General features: G+C 42.6%; 1 protein-coding gene across 2 annotated transcripts in view; it reads right to left on the bottom strand.

Annotated features, from left to right (window-relative positions):
* Positions 1–367: 367 nt before the first annotated feature.
* Positions 368–23,815, bottom strand: part of DOK5 (docking protein 5) — a 66,256-nt gene continuing 42,808 nt past the window's right edge. For both annotated transcript variants that reach the window (XM_087720484.1, XM_087720485.1), the window contains 6 exons: positions 21,876–21,990; positions 21,029–21,148; positions 18,413–18,602; positions 15,718–15,853; positions 6,789–6,909; positions 368–894 (listed from right to left, as the gene is read on the bottom strand). In XM_087720484.1, the coding sequence (XP_087576610.1) occupies positions 836–894; positions 6,789–6,909; positions 15,718–15,853; positions 18,413–18,602; positions 21,029–21,148; positions 21,876–21,990 (741 nt within the window). In that variant the 3' untranslated portion in view covers positions 368–835. The remainder of the gene's footprint in view (positions 895–6,788; positions 6,910–15,717; positions 15,854–18,412; positions 18,603–21,028; positions 21,149–21,875; positions 21,991–23,815) is intronic.

Below are 23,815 nucleotides of genomic sequence, written 5' to 3'. Positions count from 1 at the left end.
AATGACTGTAAATTAAGGACTACCTGTTATTAACATGCTGTCATATCACGAACTAGCAAATATTTAAAAGCTCTGCTCTGTATTCTGAATAGGCACTGAACCATTCATACAATTTGAAATCTTCTCAATGCATAACATTAACATGGGGCTTAAAAGGAAGCATCATTTGTGCAAAATAGAGTAGTAGTATTACCTACAGAATCCTGGGCATTATTGCTCTTCTTGAATAGCTCAGAAAAGTCACATGTGTAATCTTTCTAACAATATGGGAAAGGCCATTTTATTTCTAAAGTTCTAAGATACATATTTAAGCACTTGAACATGAATTAAAGATAGAGACACAATAATTATCTTTAGATAGCTTAGCTGAGACAAAACCAGACTTTAATAGAGAGGGAGGCAACTGGTTCCAGTTCCTAAAAATAAGCAACCAGTCCTAAAAGTGGAAAAGTGATACAGTCAGTGTTGAAACAAAAAATAAAACCGTAAACTACATTATTCAAGAAATCACCGAAATGGATGAACTAAATGTTGAACAACTGATAGCAAAGGACAAATCAACAGCAGAGGTTAACTATATATGAAGCCCATATTGAAAGAAAGTTTCTTTGTTCCAGATGGGATTATGAAACATTGCAAATTACAAATGATAATTTTCAAGCCAGCCTCCTCTTCTCCTGAAAATTAAGAAATAATCTAGCAGTTATAATCCAGTCTTTTCTCCTTTCATCTCCTTCATTATTGTTGTCCAGTTGAGTTGCAAGCCTTGGTGTTGGATCAGTCCATCTCAATACATGAACACACAGAGCTTGTTAAAGTCCTTGGCTCCATTTTATCAATGTTCTGACCGATAGGTGGGAAAAGTTTCTGTTCTGTGGATCTTCAGTGGGCTATCTTCTCCAAATCAAACAAAAGGGAGAAAGAAAAATGAGGTTATCAAATTATCACACATTCAGGATGTAATCAGTTAGTCTGATTGAGCATCTGGTCACTTTCACCATTAAAACTAAGATTTGAGATGCCCCAAGACATCCTGGCAAAGAAAAGTATTTTTTTTCCTTCGTTCTAATGTTCAGATTTTTATAAAGCTTTACATATTGTTATCCATTCCATTTGCTTGAGGTGTTGAAATGCCAATCCAAATCTCCTTCACTTTGTACTCACCCAGAAGTTTCTGCAAAGAGGTCAAGGATCCAGATTATGGGTACAACTATGAACTAAAGCCCCATGTTTTTCATGTTTTCATATAGACAGGTGTCAGTTTCCAAAAACCAAGAGACACTGGGATTCTTTTAAGCAATTTCCTCTATAGCAATAGCACTTAGACTTATATCACTCACTCACTCACTCGACGCCTCTTCACCCAACGCGGGTATAGGCGACTTCCATGGAAAGTTATGGCGATCCATGGAAGCTCTTTTGGCTGGATATACCCAAGGGGACGCCAGTCCCAAGGGTCCTTAGACTTATATACCATTTTGCAGTGCTTTACAGCCCTCTCTAAGCAGTTTACAGAGTCAGCATATTGCCCCCAACAATCTGGGTCCTCATTTGACTGAATTCAGAAGGGTGGGAGGCTAAGTCAACCTTGAGCCAGTGAGATTCGAACTGCTGAACTGTTTATTATAACTGAAAAAACCAGGCAGGTCCTTTAAAACTCTGTAACCTTTTATTCAGTAGCTGAAGTAGTGTAACAACTCTCGCAACAATGTATTAAATGAAGCCGGCTAGGCGGCTGCAGGAACAGCTGAAACAATAGAGCAATCAGCAAGGTTGTTGCTCTAACAAGACAGTTAACTGTTTAAACGGCTTGCCTTTTATACTGCAAGTACCTGGCTCGTGTTACAGCTCGCGCTGATGACAGCTCGAACGGTCGAGGACTTTCTTCAATACACAACACTTCTTCCCCCCCAGCTGTGCGCAAGCACGCGTAGTCTTTTAAATAAGCAGGGGAACGACGGATTCGCTCAGACCGCCTTAATTCTATTGCAGGCGGATCCTGGCAACGATGTCCTTGTGGTAATTGTGGAGGAATTGCCTTTGTCTGCTACAGACATAGCAGCCCACTCTCGGTCTGACCCTACTTTGGCAAAACTTCTTAATTGGGTCCTGAGAGGTTGGCCTTCTGGTACATTACCACCTCAATTCAAACATTTTAAAAACAGACAAGCAGAGCTTTCAATTCATTCCGGCTGCCTGTTGTGGGGCGACCGTGTGGTCATCCCAACGGTCCTGCAACAACAGATTTTGCAACGCCTTCATGAAAGTCATCCTGGGGTCAGTAGAATGAAAGCTCTTTTGGTAGGCAGCAGGCAGCAGGCAGCAGAAGTAGCCTGCAGTACTGTATTCTAACTACTGCGCCATCACGGCTCATAGATTATAGTTCCTCGCCTGTCCTGCCAAACTCAAGCAGATTACTTGCACCATGAAGCATGTATTCTGTGAACTATTAGGGAGTAGCCATATTTACCTTCTTTCTCTCACACAAACGATCTAAACTAGAACCGTGGTAGCACAATGGTTAGAATGCAAGGTTGCAGGGTCACTCTTCCCACTGCTAAGAGTTCGATCCTGACGGGCTCAAGGTTGACTCAGCCTTTCATCCTTCCAAGGTCAGTAAAATGAGGAGCCAAGTTGTTGTGGGCAAGACGCTGACTCTGTAAACTGCTTAAAGAATGTTGCAAAATACCGTGAAGTGGTATTTAAGTCTAAGTGTTATTGCTATTGCCATGTTGCCGCTTGCTCCTCTGGAATTCACCCTTCCCTCCTGAGACTCTGGAAAACATTCCATCGCCTAGGGTAGGGTTTTGATCATGCAAGTATGGCCACCATCTCGTCTTTCTTGATCCGCTGTGGTCACCCTTCCTGAATAAAAAGAGAATTAAAACACTTCCTTGCTTTCAACCAAAACTACTGTTGTTGTTGTTGTTGTTGTTGTTGTTGTTGTTGTTGTTGTTGTTATTTTCTTTTATTCATTAAACATGAAACTCAGTCAACTGAACATTTAAAGATGTGTCACAAATACCATTGACTGGTGCTAATGGTTGGTATGGGTTGCTGCCAGCGTCTTAGGTATCAACCAAGTATCTTCTTAAAATATATGATGTTCTTAGTAGTACAGTTTTTTTGCAATTCTGCTGATGTTATTGCAGGAAGCTGCAATTTCTTGATGTATTTTGTAAAATTCTTGAGCATGGTACCAAGTGTCCCGATGACAACGGGTATCACTGTTACATCCTTCATCCATAGCTGTGTAGTTTTGATGGCCAGGTCACGAAATTTTGTGATTTTTTTCCCAGTTATTATTATTAGGAGGAGGAGGAGGAAGACTCTAATGTATTTCATATTTGTGTTTCTCACTGTGCTGGGCCTAGAACACAAAACATGATCTAGCAGGAAGAAAGCCATAACAAGCCTATGAAAACCTAAGGCTTGGGAGAAATACAAATTGAAGCAAGCACTTAAGTTTTGGGGAGCGGGGAGGGATAAAAAAGCAGATTTTAAAAGTAGCTTTACAGAAGGGGTGTCAAACTTGCGGAATCATGGCAGCATCATGTGACATAGCAGGACTTTTTCCCCCTTCGCTAAACCAGGGCGGGGGCAGAGCCAACACGGGACGCATCCCTCTCACGTACCACGAGTTTGACACCCTGCTTTACAGCCTGCCATTAATAGTCACTAGCTATTAGCTTGAGTAGTAGAGTTTTCAGACAGTCTTCTATTTATCTGTCTGTTTATCAAATCTATAAAGCCACTTAACTACATAATGGCTCATTACATTTCTTTCCAGTCCCTCCGAAATAATTTATATCCGACGTTATATAAACACTTTACTTGGCCACTAGATGTCCTCAGAGATTATAAGACACATCAAGAAGATTTGAACTGAAGCTACAACATTTTTACCTTATTAGAAACAAGTTTATTCAGGAGAGAAAGAGAGAGAGAGAGAGAGAGAGAGAGAGAGAGAGAGAGAGAGAGAGAGAGAGAGAGAGAGAGAGAGAGAGAGAGAGAGAATCTGCCTTTCATCATGCACGAGACAATCTAAGCTATTACAGTTAGAGGTGCATTTAGAATAATTACTTAATTGGAAACCAATAACTTATTTTTTTCCGTTGAGAATAAGAAATAAAATATTCAGAATGTTTAACAGGCTGGAGCAGGTTTGGAGTTTGATGCCTGTTATTTCCTAGTTTTGAAGAATCATATATACCAGTGATGGCAAACCTTTTTTGGCTTGCGTGCCAAAAGGGGGAGAGTGCGGTGGGGGTTGTGTGTGGGCATGCCACATCCATAATGGAATATGCGACTCTCAGCGCACATGCACGCATGACCAGCGCTCCCCCCATTTTTTCCATGCTTTTTTCACCCTCCCCAGGCTCTAGAGGCTTTATAGTAGCCTGGAGAGGGCAAGAACATCCCCCTCCCCCCCGGAGGCCCTCCGAAGGCTTTCCTGAAGCCTCCGGAGCACAAAAAAATGGCCTACAGGCAAACCGGAAGTTCGAGAATGGACTTCTGGTTTGCTCATAGGGCCAGTTTTAGCCACTTTTGGTTTCTCTGTAGGGCTGTTTTTAGTCCTCTGGAGCCTTCAGGGACCTTCCGGAGGCTTCCCGAAGGCTCCAAAGGACGGAAAATGACCCTACCCTAGATCACAGCCAGTTCCCATCTTTTGTTTTGGCTTTCACAATCTAAATTTCAGCAAGACAAGGAAAAGGTAACATGCAATGGCTTTCCATAAAGAGCTGTTCAATCAGGCATCATTTTTGAGGTAAAATGAAGCCTGTGGACTTAATTGTCATAGACTTTCCAAAAGGGGTGTCTTGATCAGCAAATTTGAAGTCAGGTCACTTATTCAATTACATCCATAATCTAGTCAAGATTACTTGGACACTCAAATATAATTCGTAGGCTTTATGCACAAAAAGTCATGTTTTTCTTAGATGAAAATAGTGATGTGAAGTCTAGAGAGCACATTGTAAAATGTCACCTAAGATCAAATTTTGTCATCTACATTTTCAATGAAGAAAAGGTCTTCCACCTTGCTCTTCATAGGTGGCCATGATCTCTCCTATGGGAACATGAAAGTTATGTGGTCTCTCTTCATTCTCACTTCTTCTTTTTACATTCTCCAATTCACCTGCAACTTTCTCATTCATTCATCCAAATCATACTTTTTCACCATATCCAAATCAGCAAACTGTGCTTTGTTGTCCAACCCAATCTGGCAAGTATGGTCTGAAGCTGATTTCCAATTTTATTTAGGAAGACATCAAGATTTGTAATAGAAGCATAATAGACCATTAGGTCTCTCTTGAAATGGGAAACCAGAGAAGATCATTGCCCAGGGAGGGGAGATGATCAAGAAAAAGAAAGCACTGAAAAATGTCACTGATTAATGCAATACCAAATGAATATGTATTGCAATACCTGTAAATTTATGCATTACTATATAAATGATCCTGAGGTTCAATGTGCAATGTTATATGGAAAAGACCTTTATGGAAAAGACCTTATGAGTTTAGATCAAGAGGTATAGTCAAGGGAATGGTCAGATAAGAGATACCACGGTCCAGAACTGGATAGTGGGTGGGACAACAGGTTCAGAAGGGACCCTTCCTATTTTCTTAGGGCAGGGGTTGGCAACCTGCGGCTCTGGAGCTTCATGTGGCTCTTTCAACCCTCTGCTGTGGCTCCCTGTTGCCAGTCAGCTCCACAATTGATAGGGCTTTTGGTTAGAACACATAGAGGAAAAAGGACACCTCACTAGAAGGAGACTCTATGGTGGGGAACCAGACTTCCGGTTGGCTCCAGAATTGAATGGGGGGCTTCCAGTTAGGACCTTTGTGGCTCTTTGGGTGTTTAAGGTTGCCAACCCCAGTCTCAGGGTATAAATTTGGTGGGGGTGGGTTGGTTGAGATGAACTTTCAGGCTTGAAAATTTGGTACCAACTTCACAGTGTAAATCAGATCCCAAACAGGTATAGCTAATTCTACTTTAGTGAAGAGCAATATTGAACAGAATCTTGCAAGTCTGAAAGTACCATATTTTTCGGAGTATAAGATGCAGCAGTGTATAAGACACTCCAAGATTTTGAAGGGGCATTTTTTTTTTAAAAAAAAAAACGTTTTTGCAGTCTGCAGGCCTCCCAAAAATGGTCCATTTTTTGTGAAAACGGGCCCATTTTTTGTCAAAAAAGGGGGCATGCATAGCCTTTAAGAGGCTTGTAGAGTGCTCCTGGGGGCTAGAGGGGGCCACAAATGAGCAAAAAATGGCCCATTTTTCGCAAAAATGGGCCCATTCTTTGTCAAAATGCATAGCCTTTAGGAGGCTTATAGAGTGTTTCTAGGGGCTGGGGGGGGCAAAAACGAGCAAAAATCGGCCCATTTTTCACTCATTTTTGCCCTCCCCAGCCCCCAGGAGCACTATGGAAGCCTCCTAAAGGCTATGCATGGCCATTTTGATGAAGGGGATGGGGTTTCAGGAGACAAAAAATGCTGTATTCAGTGTATAAGACGCACCCAGATTTTCACCCTTTTTTTTTTGAGGGAAAAAGTTGTGTCATATATTCTGAAAAATACATTACATCTCTTCCCCACCTCCTTTGCAGACCAAGAAACTAGAGTGAGTCCCTTTTGAGTTTCTTGTCCCACCTATTATCCAGTTGCAGGCAATTTTGTCTCTTATTGGCTGTTCCCTTGGCTATATCTCTTGGCTCAGGCTCCAAAGATCTTTCACACGTACCATCACCCAACGGGACTATTCTTGCAAATGTTATATCAGCACCCTACCTTGTAAGCCAAAGAGCTGTCCGGTACTGTGCTGCCGTGTGATGTGCTGCCAATAGGCACTCCTGGGCAAAGGGACCATGGTGCCAAGAGAAACGGCTCGGTCGGTCATTTTCATTTGAAGCTGAAAGAAAATCCAAGGCATAATGGGATGAATATCTGAGGACCATATAAAATGCACCTTCAACATGTTGCATCAAAACCTAGGTTGGGTTTTAATGCTTTTCATCTTTGAAATGTGCAAAAAGGAAGCTCATATCCAAAATTAATGATAGTTTATATAACCGGAGCAGGGGTGGGTTTCTCGCCCTGTTCCAACCGGTTCAGTTGGAACGGGGCCGGCGGCGTCCTCGTGCACGCGCACAGCGCACGCATGCATACTAGCATCTGTTCGATGCTCCAGCTGCTCCTGGAGGATCGTGCAGGTGCTGTATGCGTCCTGCGCATGCGTGGAAGCGCAGAACTCATCAAAATCGGGTAAGGAGTGCGGGCCGGCGGGTGGGCCCTTCGCCGTTCCCGGAAGTTACTTACTTCCGGGTTCACCAACCAAACGGTTCGCGAGGACCACCGCAAACCGGTTGAAACCCACCCCTGAACCGGAGAAAGCAGAAGAACGTTAGACTAATCTGGCTTTATCAAATAAGATTATTATCTTCCATGTTTTCAATCTGGAGTTCGATTCTGATTGCTTGAGGTTGACTCCGCCTTCCATCACTCTAAGGTTGGTAAAAATGAGGACCCAGATTGTTGGGGGCAATATGCCGGCTGTATAAACCACTCAGAGAGCACTGTATGCTCCGTCTATGGAGGAGTAAAACAGAGTAGAGATATCAAGAGTCACACTGATTTGAGGAAAGGGATCCCATAAACCAAGATTTGACCATATTACCTTGACTGAGAATACTGGTGCAAGTTTGTGCATTTATGCACCCTTCCTTTGTTGGGTTTAAGATGAATAATTTAGGAAGTAAAGATGACCCATTTTGTATTTAATAGCATTGCATTCAAATGTCGCAAGGTGGGAGGTTTGTTCAAAAGCAATACTAGCCTTACTACAAGCCATTCTAACAATTTGACTCTCCCAACATGTGTGCACACACAAACACACACACATACAACAGTGGTGGATTCAAACATTTTTACTACTGGTTCTATTGGTGTGACTTGGTGGGAATAGTGTGGCATGGTGGGCATGGCTTGGTGGGCATGGCAGGGAAAGGATACTGTAAAATCCCCATTCCCATCCCACTCCAGGGGAAGGATTACTGCAAAATCTCCATTTCTTCTCGATCACCTGGGACTCAGGAGGCAGAGGATAGATGAGGGCGGGGCCAGTCAGAGGTGCTATTTACCGGTTCTCCGAACTACTCAAGATTTCCACTCCCGGTTCTCCAGAACTGGTCAGAACCTGCTGAATACCACCTCTGACACACACACCAGAGTTGGGTTCCTACTAGTTTGGCCAAATAGGTAGTAACTCAGCCTTCCACTCCTCAAAACCATTTCTATCGGTGCCGCTGAATATGGCACCATCTTGTTTTTTGCTTCTGTGCATGCGTAGAAGCATTTTTTAAGTTCTGTGCATGTGCGCCCAAAGTGCATCCCTGAGCGAACCGGCAGCAGCAGCCGGATCCCACTCCTGACACACACACACACACACACACACACACACACACACACACATTTAGGGTCTCTGGGACAAAAGAATCACTGAAATAAAGACTGGAGGACATTAGATTTTTTTTTAATAGGAATACCAGAATCTCCTTCTTGACAGCCAAAGAAATAAGAGATTTGTTAAGATATGTTGATAACAGTGGGAGACAAACCATGACTGCTATATACCAACTGCTCCCAAGACCATCTTTATCCTGCCATGCCTTGTACCACATGGGTCATGTTACTTCTGTGGCTTCTGCTCTCTTCTATCTTTACATTGGTCAATGAAAGCAACTTATCCTACATTTTGAACATAATATCAAAACTTTCACCAGTTCTTAAAGAGACGTTTAAGTCAGAATGGCATCGTTCATAACTGTTTGTAGTTCATCCTGGCTTTGTTTTGGGATTACAACTTTGGCCATAGTTTAAAACTGATTACAGTCATTTTCTGATATATTTTTCAACGAATGAAAATGTGTGATTAGACTTTCACAGTATAAAATGAAAAAAAGAAAAAGAAAAGAAAAGCATGCCACTTGCTGGAAAGTTGATTTCATAACAATTTTACCTTAGGGAGTTAGGAGGGAGTTGGAATAAGCTACAGATTATCACACTTGTTCAGAACAAATATGCTATTCTAAGAGTAGGGAAAATAACACATGGCATGCCATTCAGAGACAAAAAAACACTAGAGAAAACATATAATTCTTTCCCCCTGAAAAAAAAGCATGAATTTTAAAAAACTATATTCCATTAATGTCCAAGAATGTTGTCACAATTTCTTCTGGAAGAACATTTGCAGACTGTATTTTCCTTAGAGAAACCCATGGCAGGATGAATATTAGATACAAATGAGATTTTTTATCTAATTTTTTTCTACTTTCCCTCCTTCTCTTTCTCCACATGCACACAGAAAGAGCAGAGCTGAAGAATAACAGGGTGTTTTTTTAAAAAAATAAAAAATGTAGACTAACTGGACAAGATCCTAATGCTGGGAACAATTGAGGGCAAAAGAAGAATGGGACGACAGAGAAGGAGGTGGCTGGATGGAGTCACCAAAGCAGTAGGCATGAGCTTAAATGGACTCAAGAGGATGATAGAGGGCAGGAGGGCGAGGAGGAACGTTGTCCATGGGATCACAATGGGTTGGACACAACTTCGCAACTAACAACAATAAGCTCACTCCTAGCTTTGCTTAAAGTTTTATGAATTGCTGCAAAACTCCTTAAAGAGAGACAAGATTCTAATGTTTCTTGGACTGAGCAGGTGATAAAATGATGCTAAGTGTCACCTGGCCTTTTCAGGGAGCACCAGAGAAGAAAGAAGTCTGTCACTACGGTGATAAGCCCACTACCTGAAAAAGTTCTCTTGAACACCTTGTAGATTTTCAGAGGCAGTAACTGCCCCCCCCCGCCCCATCTACTAAATCTGTTAGATATCTGTTAATTTTTTAATTTTAAAAAGCTCCTGGAATCAAAAATGGCAAGCTGTAGAATGCAATGCATCTTAGCAGCCAATCAGCAGATCTTTAATGTCTTCAAACTGGAGTTTAATAAGACTTGCACAAACTAGGACAGTGATGGTGAACCTTTTCAGCACTGAGTGCTGAATAGGTTGCGCGGAAATGTTGAATGCACGCGCTCAGCAGGGCCGCACTCCAAAAAGCTGATCTTCCGGGTTCTAGCGTGCATGCATGCCTAACAATCAGCTGGCCGGCGTGCATGCACACACCGGTTTTCAGCACTGCTGCATGCATGAAGGACAGCTGATCAGCACATGCACATGCACACCAAAAACCAGGAAGAAAAGCAGGCAAGCCTGCACATGCCGGGAGACATGGCTTTGCATGCCATAGGTTTGCCCTCATGGTACTAGGACAATATGGAAAATATGAAGGGCTTTCTTGTTTGTTTGTTTAAAAAAACTGATATAGTTTTCTTTACACCAGTTTGTGGTAATGATTAGGAGGAAGGCCTAGAAACCAGGAGACTGTTCTAGTCCCGCCTTAGGCATGAAAGCTGCTTGGGTGACTTTGGGCCAGTTATCCTCTTTTACCGCAGCGCAGCTCACAGGGTGGTGGGGGGGGAGAGGAGGAGGAGGAAGAAGGAGAATATTATGCATGTGTGTATTGCTTACAAAAGTAATAAAGGCGGGATGAAAATAAAATAAATAAATAAAGCAAGCAACATTATTCATATTCTGAATCATGGCCCTGAGCAGTTCACAAAACAATAAAAACATCAAACCCCCAAAAACCTACAAATAAAAACTTGGTGGTGTAGGCAAAACCAGTCTCCAACCCTTCAGTGTTTTAGCTTGCTGGGTTTAAGTCTCATTTTTTTTCCAAAAGCTTACAAGAAGAGACTGTTCTTTAAGGCCTATCAGAACACTATGAGGGTAGGATCCAGTGGTGGGTTTCAAAAAATTTTCAAACCTACTCTGTGGGTGTGGCCTCCTTTGTGGGAGTGGCTTGCCGGCCATGTGACCTGGTGGGAGCAGCTTGCTGGCCATGTGTTTGTTTTCTTTCTTTCTTTCTTTCTTTCTTTCTTTCTTTCTTTCTTTCTTTCTTTCTTCTTTCTCTCTCTCTCTCTCTCTCTCTCTCTCTCTCTCTCTCTTTGTCTCTCTGTCCCTTTTTCCTTTTTTTCTTTCATCTCTCTCACACTTTTTCTTTCTTTTTTTCTTTTTTATTTTCTCTTTCTCTGTGTGTGTGTGTGTGTGTGTGTGTCTGTCTGTCTGTCTGTCTGTCTGTCTGTCAGTGATGGGTTTCAAAAAAATTTGGAACCTCTTCTGTAGGTGTGACCTGCTTTCCGGGTCCCCTGGTGGAACCTCTTCTAACTGGTTTGGTAGATTTGACAAACCGGTTCTACCGAACTGGTGCGAACTGGTAGGAACCCACCTCTGGTAGGATCCTACTGCATCTCTGAGGGTGTTTCACAGAAAACTACTTATATTTAACTTTCAATTTCTCTAACATTTAGCCATTTTACCAGAAACAAACACCCAATTTGAAGTCTTTAACACCTGCCTCTGGATTACAAACACACCATGCAATAAAAGCTTCTATCCATACTGTTAAATAAAAATGTTCTGTCAAGTAAACCTTCAAAAGAATGTACAAAATTATCCTATATTTTACTGTCATGGAAACAATTAGAAATCTATTTTAGTAACTGTAAGACATTTTAAAAACTTGCATTTGAAAACAACTTAAAAGCATATCCCTCTGTGTCTCTCATCTTTTTAAATTAAAGGTATCTTTCTTGTTTAAAATAAAAGACACAGGTAAAATATTTTTAAAAGATTATTTCTAAAGAAACTTCAAATACTCTGATAGAATAGAAGTGCTGGAGAAAAGCATTTAATCAAAGAAAATGAAGTTTTAAATAAAACTTATTTTTAACATGAGAAAAACATTGAGAAGAACTGAACAAGAAAAAAAATCCCTTTCTGATATTTATTTATAGATCACAAGCAATTAATAGATGAAGGAAATTAATCTAATAAAACTATCTAATTATTATTAATATTTTTTGCCTTATAAAAACATCTTGGACAACACTTAACAAGCCTGTGCACTGACAAATTTCCATCTATCAATTACAAAAGGCAACATTGTCTAGATCGGCACTATGCTGGCATGTTATGATGTCCTAAATTCTTGGGAAGAACTTGATGCTTATGAAGGTCAACATTAGCTAAAGAACTGACAGCTGTGACTTCACATTGTTGTGATAGGGAATAATGATAAGCACCTTGGGTGCAATTCCAAAACAATCGAGAGTACCACTTGACCACTCTCAACACTGACAAAATCACACCAGTCACTTGCAAAAAGCAGCTTTACTTAGAACTACTTAACATCCTGCGACGATATCTCTAACACCATCCAACAACAATATCTGCCTATATCCCAGATCCTAGGGAAGGACTTGATAGGTGGATAAAAATTCCAAATCCATCTGGCTAACTGTGTGACCAACCTTAATATGTTAATCTAACATCTCAAGTTTTGCCTGATCATTTTAGGTATCAGCTGATCTATCTCTGCTTCAGTTCCACAAAAATCGAAGACTACGTTCCTGTCTTCCAGTAAAATTCCAGGAAGATTTGAGATAAAATATCACCTATATTCCGAATGAGCTTTCTAGTTTAATATGCATTTGTTCTCAGGCAGATAGTTTTCATCAATCTCATATTGCATCATGAAGTTTGTAGACTTAAAGCTGGGTAAACAAGTCAGAACAACTTTAATCAGGGTAAAAATATTGTCAAAATGCTTCCCATTCAGGAAATGGACTACAATCTGAGAAGGACAAGATTATTGATCCAACGGTTTGGTTAAATAAAGCAGTTCTATACATGAACTACCATATTTTTCGGAATATAAGACACACCTTTTTCCCTCAGAAAAGAGGCTGAAAATCTGGGTGTGTCTTATACACTGAATACAACATTTTTTGCCTCCTGAAACCCTGCCCCCTTCACCAAAATGGCTGTGCATAGTTTCTAGGAAGCTTTCAGAGTGCTCCTGGGGGCTCTGAGAGGGCAGAAATGAGCAAAACAAATGGGCTGTTTTTGCTCAATTTTGACACCCCCAGCCCCCAGGAAAACTCTATAAGCTTCCTAATGTTCTTTTTTAACAAAAAAAGAGCCTGTTTTTGTGAAAAGCAGGCCGTTTTTTGCTCGTTTTTGCCCCCACCCCACCAGGAACACTCTACAAGCCTCCTAAGGGCTATTCATGCCCTTTTTTAAAAAAGAAGGGCCAGTTTTCGTGAAAAATGTACCATTTTTGGGAGGTTTGCAGAGTGCAAAAACTTTATTTTTAATTTGCCTTTTCAAAGCCTTGGTGCATCTTATATTCTGAAAAATACGGTACATAGGGATTATGTATCCAGGATGCCAAACCTTTCCTTTCAGGTCCTATTGTAACATGTACTTGATTTCTTCACTTCACATTGAACAAAAAACAACAAAAAGAGAGTTGGCATGAGACTTAATATAAGGAGATGTTGAATTTATATTTTACCGACAAAGAAATAAAGGGAGTGCCTGTGAAGGCTCCTGGCTTGGGTCTGAAAGGTGAAACTGGAAGCAGTGGTCTCCATCCCATAGTTGGGTAGATCAGGTTGCCCTGCTAGACTGGTCTCACCAGAAAAAAACACATAAGAAGGCATTATAATTACGATGATACATTATCTGGTAAAAGGCTAAAAAAGGGCATATTCTGCAGATTTACTGAGAAAAGCAGTTTGAAGAGAATAACACCAAAAAGCTTATAATGCCTTCTTTTGCCTTACTTCAGAGGTGGGTTCCTATCGGTTCGGCACGGTTCGGCAGAGTAGGTAGGAACTCGGCCTGCCATGCCCCTGAACCAGTTCTATCGGCAGCACTGAAGGCGCCACCATCTTGGTTTTTTTTTGCTTCTGTGCATGCACTGAATCAATTTTTTCATACTGTGCATGTGTGCGTAGCACGCATTAAGAGGGCAGGCATGCAAAGTGCATTCCTGAGCAAACCAGCAGTAGCAGCAGCTGGAACTCACCCCTGGTTACTTGTGTTACACCCCTCTACCCCAAAGACTCATGAGAGGCTCATGTCTTTCCAAGGAGCAGGGATGTGATGTTCTTTTAATACTTGAGGGTTAAATGAGTAGGTCAGCAACAAGGGTGAAGCCAGGGCTGGATAGACTGCAGTCCTAGAAATGCATGGAGTTCCAATCACCCTTCTGCCAATCCTGTTCTCACCTAGGCTTTCCCAGCAGCACGAAGCTAAGTCCTCATCCCGATAAACCTCTTTTATTTAATGTACAGTGAATTCCTTTCCAGCAAAGGCTTTCCTCTCCCACAGTCTTTCAAGATAGTTCACAGTTACCAACCTTTATCAGACTTGGAGAGTGGCCAGGCCGATATCTTTCAGATGCCGCAATACTTAGCAAGAATGCAGGAATGAACTAATTGTCTTCTGCAAACTCTACTCCCCTTTTGCTCCTTTTTTATTCCCTATGGGAGGGGCCATTCACTGTCCACCTATGGCCTTACTCCCAAGTCGACCCTTATTCCTTAGCTGTTCCCTCCATCTGGAAGCTCTGCGCATACACATGCTGGGAACAAGCTCCAGCTGTTCATCTGCCTCACTGTTGTCTGACTCCAAAGGCAGTCGACAACTGTCATACGACCCTGGCCCCCCTCTCTGCCTCTGATTCAGAGCATTCGTCCGAGCCTTCCCCACACTCCAGGACTGGCACATGTTCCTCCCCAACCTCCTCACTGCCGCTGGAGGGCCACAAAAAAACCCTAGAGCAGGAGTGTTCGTCCTTGAAAACTTGAAGACTTGTGGATTTCAACTCCTAGAATTCCCCGTGGAGAATTCTGGGAGATAAGGTCCACAATTCTTCAAAGTGCCAAGATTGGACACGCCACCCTAGAGGATATCTCAATACATGTTTCTGAAAACGAGGGGGAAGAGTGGCCTACTGTTCTATAACGGAGGCAAATCAATCCATCAGGATACTTGAGGTAGCCTTCACTTCCCATGTTTAAGGTGACCCGATGTCCCGCTTTTGGCGGGACAGACACAATTTTTCAAAATTTGTCCCATATCCCGCGGTGTGTTCAAAAAGTCCTGATTTTCCAAAAGAAAGAAAAGACACCGAATCATCAATTTTAAAAAAGCCGCCATTAAAAAAAAAAATTCTCTGAAGTGTCATTCCCAATGTGGCCTTTAGAGGGCAGTGGTTTCCCTCCCTCCGCTCAGCTCGCTCGCAGCACCCGAGGGGCGAGGCTCCCTCCCCTCCTGCGCGTGTGTGCGCCGACGCGCAACATTTTTGCAGCCGTCCGGTGGCCATGGGCGGGGGGGGCTTTCCGGCGGCAGCAGCACAGTGAGGAGGAGGCTCGGTCCTGGGCCAAGCGGCTCAGCCATTGGAAGCTCCTCAAAAGCACGGCGGAGGAGGAGGAGGAGGCAGCAGGGGTACACTTCATGGTTTTACAGCCCTCTTTTTTTTTTACAGCTCAGGTGCTCCGAGCCCCCCTCCCCTCCCCGGTCAATGATGTCCCGCTTTACCCATCTTTAAATCTGGTCACTTTACCCATGTTCATCCATCAAACAGCAATTTTGACTCAGCCATGTCATTAATCAGTGAACCCATTGCTTAGGAACAAAAATGTGGATCAAGCTAGCAAGAGCAAGCAGACGGCTTTGCTGTTCGTACCATCCAACCTGAACTCTTGCTTAAGAAGGTGGCTTGTGTGGTTGATGAAATTAAGAGGCGTACCATGGATGTTTTCACACTCTGCAGTAAGTGGTCATGTTGTTCTGCTATGGTCAAGGCAGCCGAGTGGACTTTCTGATAGATTGCCTCCCCATCTCTTGTCTGGAAGATGAATAGGCCTTCCCCAGTATCACACATCCTGCCAGAAAAAGAACAGAGTGTGGCTCCACATGATCAGAACAATTTATAATAGTGCATTCCTACAGCAGGGTCTGTCTCTGCTGGGGGGAAGAAAGGAGCAATAAAGGATGAAACAAAAATAGCAGATAACAGTGTATTAAATTCAGGTGAATTTCTGCCTTCCCCATTTCTTGCAATGTTACCACGTTTCTTGACGCAGAAGTTGATCCTGTTCCAATTTTATGCTCCTGTGTAGCTTTTCCATTGCAACGTATTGCTATGGAAATACATTTCTCTGCAGGTTTGGGTATGCAATTTTCTACAAGGTGTGTATTGACTGGAGAGCTGTACCAGAATCTGCAAAAAGGTGCAAAAATCTAAAGCTCCTTAAGAATCCAGTTTGCATATGGTGCTTGCATTAAAATTTAAACCGTGGTTATTAGTCAAACAGAGGTATCACACATATATCCTTGGGTAGACAGATAAGCCTAAATAATTTCTACGTCTGGGGACTCTAAATAAAGGCCACACAAAGCACATTTAATGAAAATAAAAGCACAAAGAGAGAATAGTCAGAATTTAAAGCTCATTTCTTTTCTGGAAGACTACTTTTTAATACTCTCAAACAAGTCTTTTTCTAATGCTCTCAAACATTCTTTCCCGACATGACAAGATAGCTTACAACCCATTACTCCAGATATGGATTAGTAAAGGAGCAGAAGAATGCAGATAGTCCTCAACTTACAACCACAATTGAGCCCAGAATTTCTGTTTGCTAAGCAAGGCGGTTGTTAAATGAGACCCACCCCCAAGTGATGAACTTTTCTTGCCTCGGTGGTTAAGCAAATCACTGCAGTTGTTTGGCGAATCGCATCATGATTAAGCAAATCTGGTCCCCCACATTGAACCTGTTTGTTGGAAACTGATTGGGAAGGTCACAAAAGGAGACCATGCGATTCCATGACATTGCAACTGACGAAAATTTATGCTGGTTGCCAAGCACTCAAATTTTGGTCATGTGACCCTGGGAATGCTGCAATGGTCCTAAGGGCCAGGACCGGTAGCAAGTCCCTTTTTTCAGTGCAGTTGCAACTTGGAATAGTTGCTAAATGAATGCTTGTAAGTTAAGGACTACCTGCATACTACCTTTAGCTATGCTGCCATTTTGGCTCACTATTTTAGCCAGGTTAAACCTGCACATTTTAAGAGGACTTTCAGTAAAGAAAAAAATTTCCTTTTTTGTTCATCTCTGAAGCAGAAAAGATTGTTCCACTAGTACTGGATACTCTTAATTCTGTGATGGCAAACCTATGGCATGCATGCCACATGCCCTCTCTGCGGCACGCAGGCCATTGCCCCACTCAGCTCCACCACACGTGCCTCCCGCCAGCCAGCTGATTTTCGGGTCACTGCCGTGCAGGGGGAGGGGCACATGCTGGAGATGCACTTGTATGTGGGGCTGTCACACACACATTCGTAGGGGGTCACATGTGCATGCACAGGGATGCAGCGTGCACAGGGATGCAGGTCACATGTGCATGCACAGGGATGCAGCGTGCACACACATCAGGGAGGGTTTCTTGCCCCGTTCCAACCGGTTCGGTTGGAACGGGGCCAGCGGCATCCTCGTGCATGCGTGCGGTGCACGCATGCGTACTAGCGTCTGTGTGATGCTCCAGCTGCTCCTGGAGGATCGCGCAGGCGCTGTATACATCCTGCGCATGCGTGGAAGCGCAGAACTCATCAAAACCGGGTAAGGAGCGTGGGCGGGCAGATGGGCCCTTCGCCGTTCCTGGAAGTTACTTACTTCTGGGTTCGTCGACCAACTGGTTCGCAGGGACCGCCGCGAACCGGTTGAAACCCATCCCTGACACACACCCATGGGCCATTTTTGGGGCCAGGAAGCTGCAAGGATGCCTACTACGCCCAAACGAGGTGCAAGGAGGTCACACACGCATGGACAGAGGGAAGGAGTGGGGGGTGTCATGCATGCATTGCATTATGGGTGTGGACACATGCGCATGGGAGCGCATTTGGCATGCAATGACAAAAAGGTTAGCCATCATTGTTGTAATTAATCCAATGCTTTCCTTGTCTACCACCCAGGCCAAAATCTGTACATGTGTGTGAACATATGTATATGAGTGTGTGTGTGTGTGTGTGTGTGTGTGTGAGTGAGTGTGTGTTTGATTCTGCAGCATCTTCAGATTGGGTTGAAGAATTTTTTTAAAAATAATCTAAAAGGATTCCCCAAAAGTCCTTGCTAACCAATGTAATACCAGAAAAGATACAGTCCCGTCTGAATCATGTTTCTGTAGCTCCCAATGCCACCGACTGTAATCAGATTCACACTTGTCAAGAGATTAAAATATTGGCTGTTCTCCCAAAACCAAATAGACTTACTTCCTCTGCCATCAAATATATCAGATGTTATATGAATAGGATAGAGAACAGTTGTTGCTGCTGTATATGTCAGTTGGCTTGTTGTCTAACTTGTTAATACGATATACAAGGGTTCCAATGCAGAGAATTTCCTGTTTTCAATTTTAAAAAAACCTGCATAAAATAATTTGCTCACCTTCCAGCTTCAAATGTAAACCAGGTTGAGTCCCTGCCATATCTCCGGAGGGCACTTAAAGGCCAAGATACGAGTTTTATTCGGGGATTCTGTATGTCCCAAAGACAGATATTTTCAAATGTTATCTGCAAGGTACATTCTCCATGCACATCTAAATTAGGTGACGGCATCAAATACACGTGGAATCTCTCTGGGGGGTAAAACAAAAGATTTAAATTCAAATCCTTGCAGAACTAAAAGCCAGCATAATCATAACAAATCATGCATCACTTTTTTGTGGCATTTTCAAATTGCTCCATAATTATTCCTACATCCCCCCCCCCTAACAGCCTACAAAATAAAAGAGCAATCTTACATGGCTTGGAGGACTTTTATTTGATTGTACCACTTCTGTTGGCAGAAGAAAATCGTATTTCTGAATGTCACTGAAAAAAACCCACTGGTTGAAGAAAGTAGTTCACTTAGGATAAAAGTTCAGTTTAGTCTTTTGCCTGATATGCTATATTGCTCTATGGTTTACATATGTGAAACCGCTTCAAAAAACATGGAGCCCCAATGCAATTGTTAAAAATTTAAATTCTAAGAATTTGGGGTACTGCATTGTGCATGATGTATACGCAAAGAATCTGCAAGATTCTGCGTACAAACTTTCTGTTTTTGAAAGTTAGAAAGTCAACGGGGTTCTTACTGATATAGAAGGCACTTCAAATGGTCACTCATGCCCTCGTCACCTCAAGGCTCGACTAGTGCAACGCACTCTACATGGGGCTGCCCTTGAAGAGTGTTCGGAGACTGCAGTTGGTCCAGAATGCAGCCGCATGAGCGATATCAGGGGTACCTCGGTACACCCGTGTTACACCTATCCTCCGCGAGCTGCACTGTCTCCCTATTAGTCTCCGGACGGGCTACAAAGTGCTGGTAATTACCTTTAAAGCCCTACATGGCACTGGACCTGGATATCTGAGAGACCGTCTCCTGCTACACACCTCCCAACGTCCGATAAGAACTCACAGGTTAGGCCTCCTCCGGGTGCCGTCTGCCAGACAATGCCGGCTAGCGACCACTCGGGGGAGAGCCTTTTCTGTTGCTGCTCCGGCTCTATGGAACGAGTTACCAACAGAGATCCGGACCCTCCCCACCCTTGCGGCCTTCCAAAAAGCCACCAAAACTTGGCTGTTCCGGCAGGCCTGGGGTTGCTGATTCAAATCAGGTCAACCCCCAATTAAACCGGATGTATGTTGTGTTTTTAAACTGTTTGTATTGTTTTATGTTCTCCCCCTGTATGTTATTTTATTTTATTCGTACTTGTAAGCCGCCCTGAGTCCCCCCTGGGATTGGGCGGCATATAAACCCATTAAATTGCTAATTGCTAAGTGTAACTGTTGGACATGAACACAAGGCCTAAGCAGGGGGTTGGACTAGAAGACCTCAAAGGTCTCTTCCAACTCTGTTATTCTATTCTAAGTTGCAATCAAAAAACCCTTAGCTCCTACAAGGATAAGCCACTGTTCAGATGGAGATTAAAAATTTATGCATATTGCTAAAACAGATTGATTTCCACCTAACAGAATTACAGAGTTTGAAGGGACCTTGGAGGTCTTCTAGTTCAACCCCCTGCTCAAGCATGAAACCTTATACAATTTCAGATGAATGGCTGTCCAATCTCAGCATTCCTCACATTCCTAACAACAGCTGAGATTTAGTCTCATTACAAATATTTTCACTTTTGCTTAGAAAGGTAGTTATCCGCACATCTATAACTGTCTGGTTTGGTTCTGCAACCCAACAAGACAGACATAGATTTCAGAGAATAATTAGAACTGCAGAAAAACCAATTACTGCCAACCTGCTTTCCGTTGAGGACCTGTATACTGCATGAGTCAAAAAGAGGGCCATGAAAATATTTAGAAACCCCTCGCATCCTGGACATAAGTTGTTTCAACTCCTACCCTCAAAATGACGCTGTAGAGCACTGCACACCAAGACAAGTAGACACATGAACAGTTTTTCCCGAACGCCATCACTCTGCTAAACAAATAATTCCCTCACCACTGTCAAGCCATTCACTAAGGCTGCATTACTATTACTATTAGACTTCTCATCATTCCTGTCACTCACCTCCTCCCCCTTATGACTGCAGGACTGTAACTTTGTTGTTTGTATCCTTATGATTTATATTAATATTGATTGTTTCCTGAGTGTTTATTTGTACCCTATAAGTGTTGTACCTTATGATTCTTGACAAATGTATCTTGTCTTTTTATGCACACTGAGAGCATATCCACCAAAGACATATTCCTTGTGTGCCCAATCACACTTGGTCAATATAGAATTCTATTTTCGTTTTTTTCCCCTATTTCCTAGGACTGATACATTTAACTAAGTAATGCCGAATCTACCTTTGTTGGGCAACACATAGTTTAACTAGCAAGAGGGAAAGAATGAGGCAAGAGAGAGGAGGACAGACTATTAACAGAGATGTCACTTGCAGATTAAAAAACATATATGACCAAATTAAAGAACTGAACAAAGGAGCATTTCTGGATTTTATCAAGCCATTTTGAAGGCACCCTGAATGTGTCTACTTGTGGTTATATACAACATGTATTTACATACCATTCTGTTCCCTCTCTACACCGGAAGCCAACAGGTCAGGTTCTCCAAGGCTAATATCATTAATCTGAGTCCCCAGGCACTCAATTTGAAGGACTTTGCACCATTCATCGGCTTCAAGTTCTGCATGCAAATGACCAAAAATTCTGCAGGTTGGTATGGACCATTTGTAATATTTTACAGCTACCATAATTTTGCGTGCACGCGCGCACACACACACACACAGAATGGTATGGACCATTTGTAATATTTTACGGCTACCACAATTGTGCACACACACACACACACACACACACACAGAATAGTATGGACAATTTGTAATATTTTACAGCTACCACAATTTTTCACACACACACACACACACAGAATGGTATGGACGATTTGTAATATTTTACGGCTACCACAATTGTGCACACACACACACACACACACAGAGAGAATAGTATGGACCATTTGTAATATTTTACGGCTACCACAATTGTGCACACACACACACACACACACAGAGAGAGAGAATAGTATGGACCATTTGTAATATTTTACGGCTACCACAATTGTGCACACATACACACACATACACACACACACACACACACACACAGAATAGTATGGACCATTTGTAATATTTTACGGCTACCACAATTGTGCACACACACACACACACACACACAGAATGGTGTGGACCATTTGTAATATTTTATGGCTACCACAATTGTGCACTCACACACACACAGAGAATAGTATGGACCATTTGCAATATTTTACAGCTACCACAATTGGGCAGACACACACACACACACACACACACACACACACACACACAGACATTAGTCTATGTCATTACACCTACCTGATTCACAAGCAAAAGTCCTGGATGTGTCATCGTTAAAATATATCCCTACAGCATGTTTCCTTGTGCCTTTTGGCAACCGCAATATATTCTTCACATGATTAAGTTCTGTAACCTGGAATTAAAAATTAAAACAAAAGTAAAACAGCCACTCGTGAATCTCATTAAGGTTGTTTCACAATGAATATTCTAGGTAACAGGTGCAACCTGACCAGAAGTTGATTCCTACCGGTTTGGACCGATTCGGAAGAATAGGTAGTAACTTGGCGGCCTGGGTCGCTGGTTCTCCTTCGGTGGCGCCATCTTGTTTTTTTGGTTCTACGCATGCACAGAACAATTTTCATTGCCAAAATGTAATTTTCCCCCTTTTTTAACGTTTTGCCAATGCGCAGGCCTTTTCAGGTACAAATGTGCATGCGCGTGAAGAAAGCAAGTATGTGCATGCAAATATTTTTGTGTGCTGAACCAGCAGTAATACCGGCAGCAACCCACTCCTGAATCTGACACATTGACACCATGATTTGAGGTAAAGAACCTAAAGCACTTTTCTTTTTGTTTTCTACATCCACAGGCCATTTCCATGGTCAGGTAAGCTTACCTGTGCCTTGATAGGGTCTGGACTGTAGCTACTCATGCAGGAAGGGAGAAATGGAAATACAGCATAATATACAAGTAATCCTTGACTTACAGCCACAATTGAGTCCCACATTTCTGTTGCTAAGCAAGACAGTTGTTAACTGAATTTTGTCCCATTTTATGACCTTTCTTGCCACATTTGTTAAGCGAATCACTGCAGTTATTAAATTACTAACAGGGCTGTTAAGTAAATCTGGCGTCCCCACTGACTTTGCTTCTCAGAAGGTCACAAAAGAAGGTCACACAAGCCCAGGACAGTGCAACCGTCATAAATATGAATCAGATGTCAAGTGTCTGAATTTTGATCATGTGACCACAGTTGTAAGTGTGAAACACGGTCATAAGTAACTTTTTTCAATGCCGTTATACCTTCGAATGGTCCCTATACAAACTGTTGTAAGTCGAAGGCTACCTGTATTAACTTAAAAGGACAAATGAGGAGCAAAAGGTAAGCATAATGGACTGGAATATGCTTTATTGAGTGTTGAAAGATCAGCAGTGTGTTATTCCAGTGGTCCCAACGTTTATGGCTTGGTAGCCCAACCGGGGTGATGGCAGAGATGGGAATTGGCCCACAGAAGCATCGGGCTTCCATTCGCACAAGTCAAGCTGAGTGCATGCCAGCCAGAGGTGGTATTCAGCCAGTTCTGACCAGTTCTGGAGAAATGGTAGCGGAAATTTTGAGTAGTTTGGAGAACTGGCAAATAGGCTGGCCCCGCCCCTGCTGCCTCCCAGCTGATCTTCTTTTGTTGCCCTGCACAGGAGAATGGAGCTGGAAAGCAGGTTAGTGCGGTGTGGAAGGAATGGGCATTTTGTAGTAACCTTCCCCTGCCATGCCCACAAACCACGCCCAGAAACCACAGCCACAGAACTGGTAGCAAAAAAAATTGAATCCCACCACTGATGCCAGCCCACCACTCATGTAAGTAGTGGGCTATTGCCCAGGGTTTGGGGATCCCTGTGATATACAGTAGCCTCTTGGAGTGAAAGGGTCCAAAGTCAGCACATGAAAACCACCATACCTACATGTCTGTTATATACAGGTACAAGCAATTAGTAAACTCCTAATAACAAGGCTCCCAACTTTTATCCACTTGTAAATGCATCTGCACCTATATGCAGACATATCATTTCTCTCTGGAAGTGAGCTATACAGGTGGAGTCCTTGACCTACGACCACAACTGTGCCCAAAATTTCTGTTGTTAAGTGAGACATTTGTTAAGTGACTTTGCCCCATTTTACGATGTTCCTTGCAACAGCTGTTAAGCGAATCCTCACAGTTGATAAGGTAGGAACACGGTTG

Source organism: Thamnophis sirtalis, unplaced genomic scaffold (assembly GCF_051295495.1).
Source record: "Thamnophis sirtalis isolate CommonGarterSnake01/CBP01778 unplaced genomic scaffold, rThaSir2_p1.2 scaffold_7, whole genome shotgun sequence".
Classification (NCBI taxonomy): Eukaryota; Metazoa; Chordata; class Lepidosauria; order Squamata; family Natricidae; genus Thamnophis; species Thamnophis sirtalis.
Note: the sequence above shows the minus strand (reverse complement) of the source record. Positions and strands in the feature narration are given on the sequence as shown.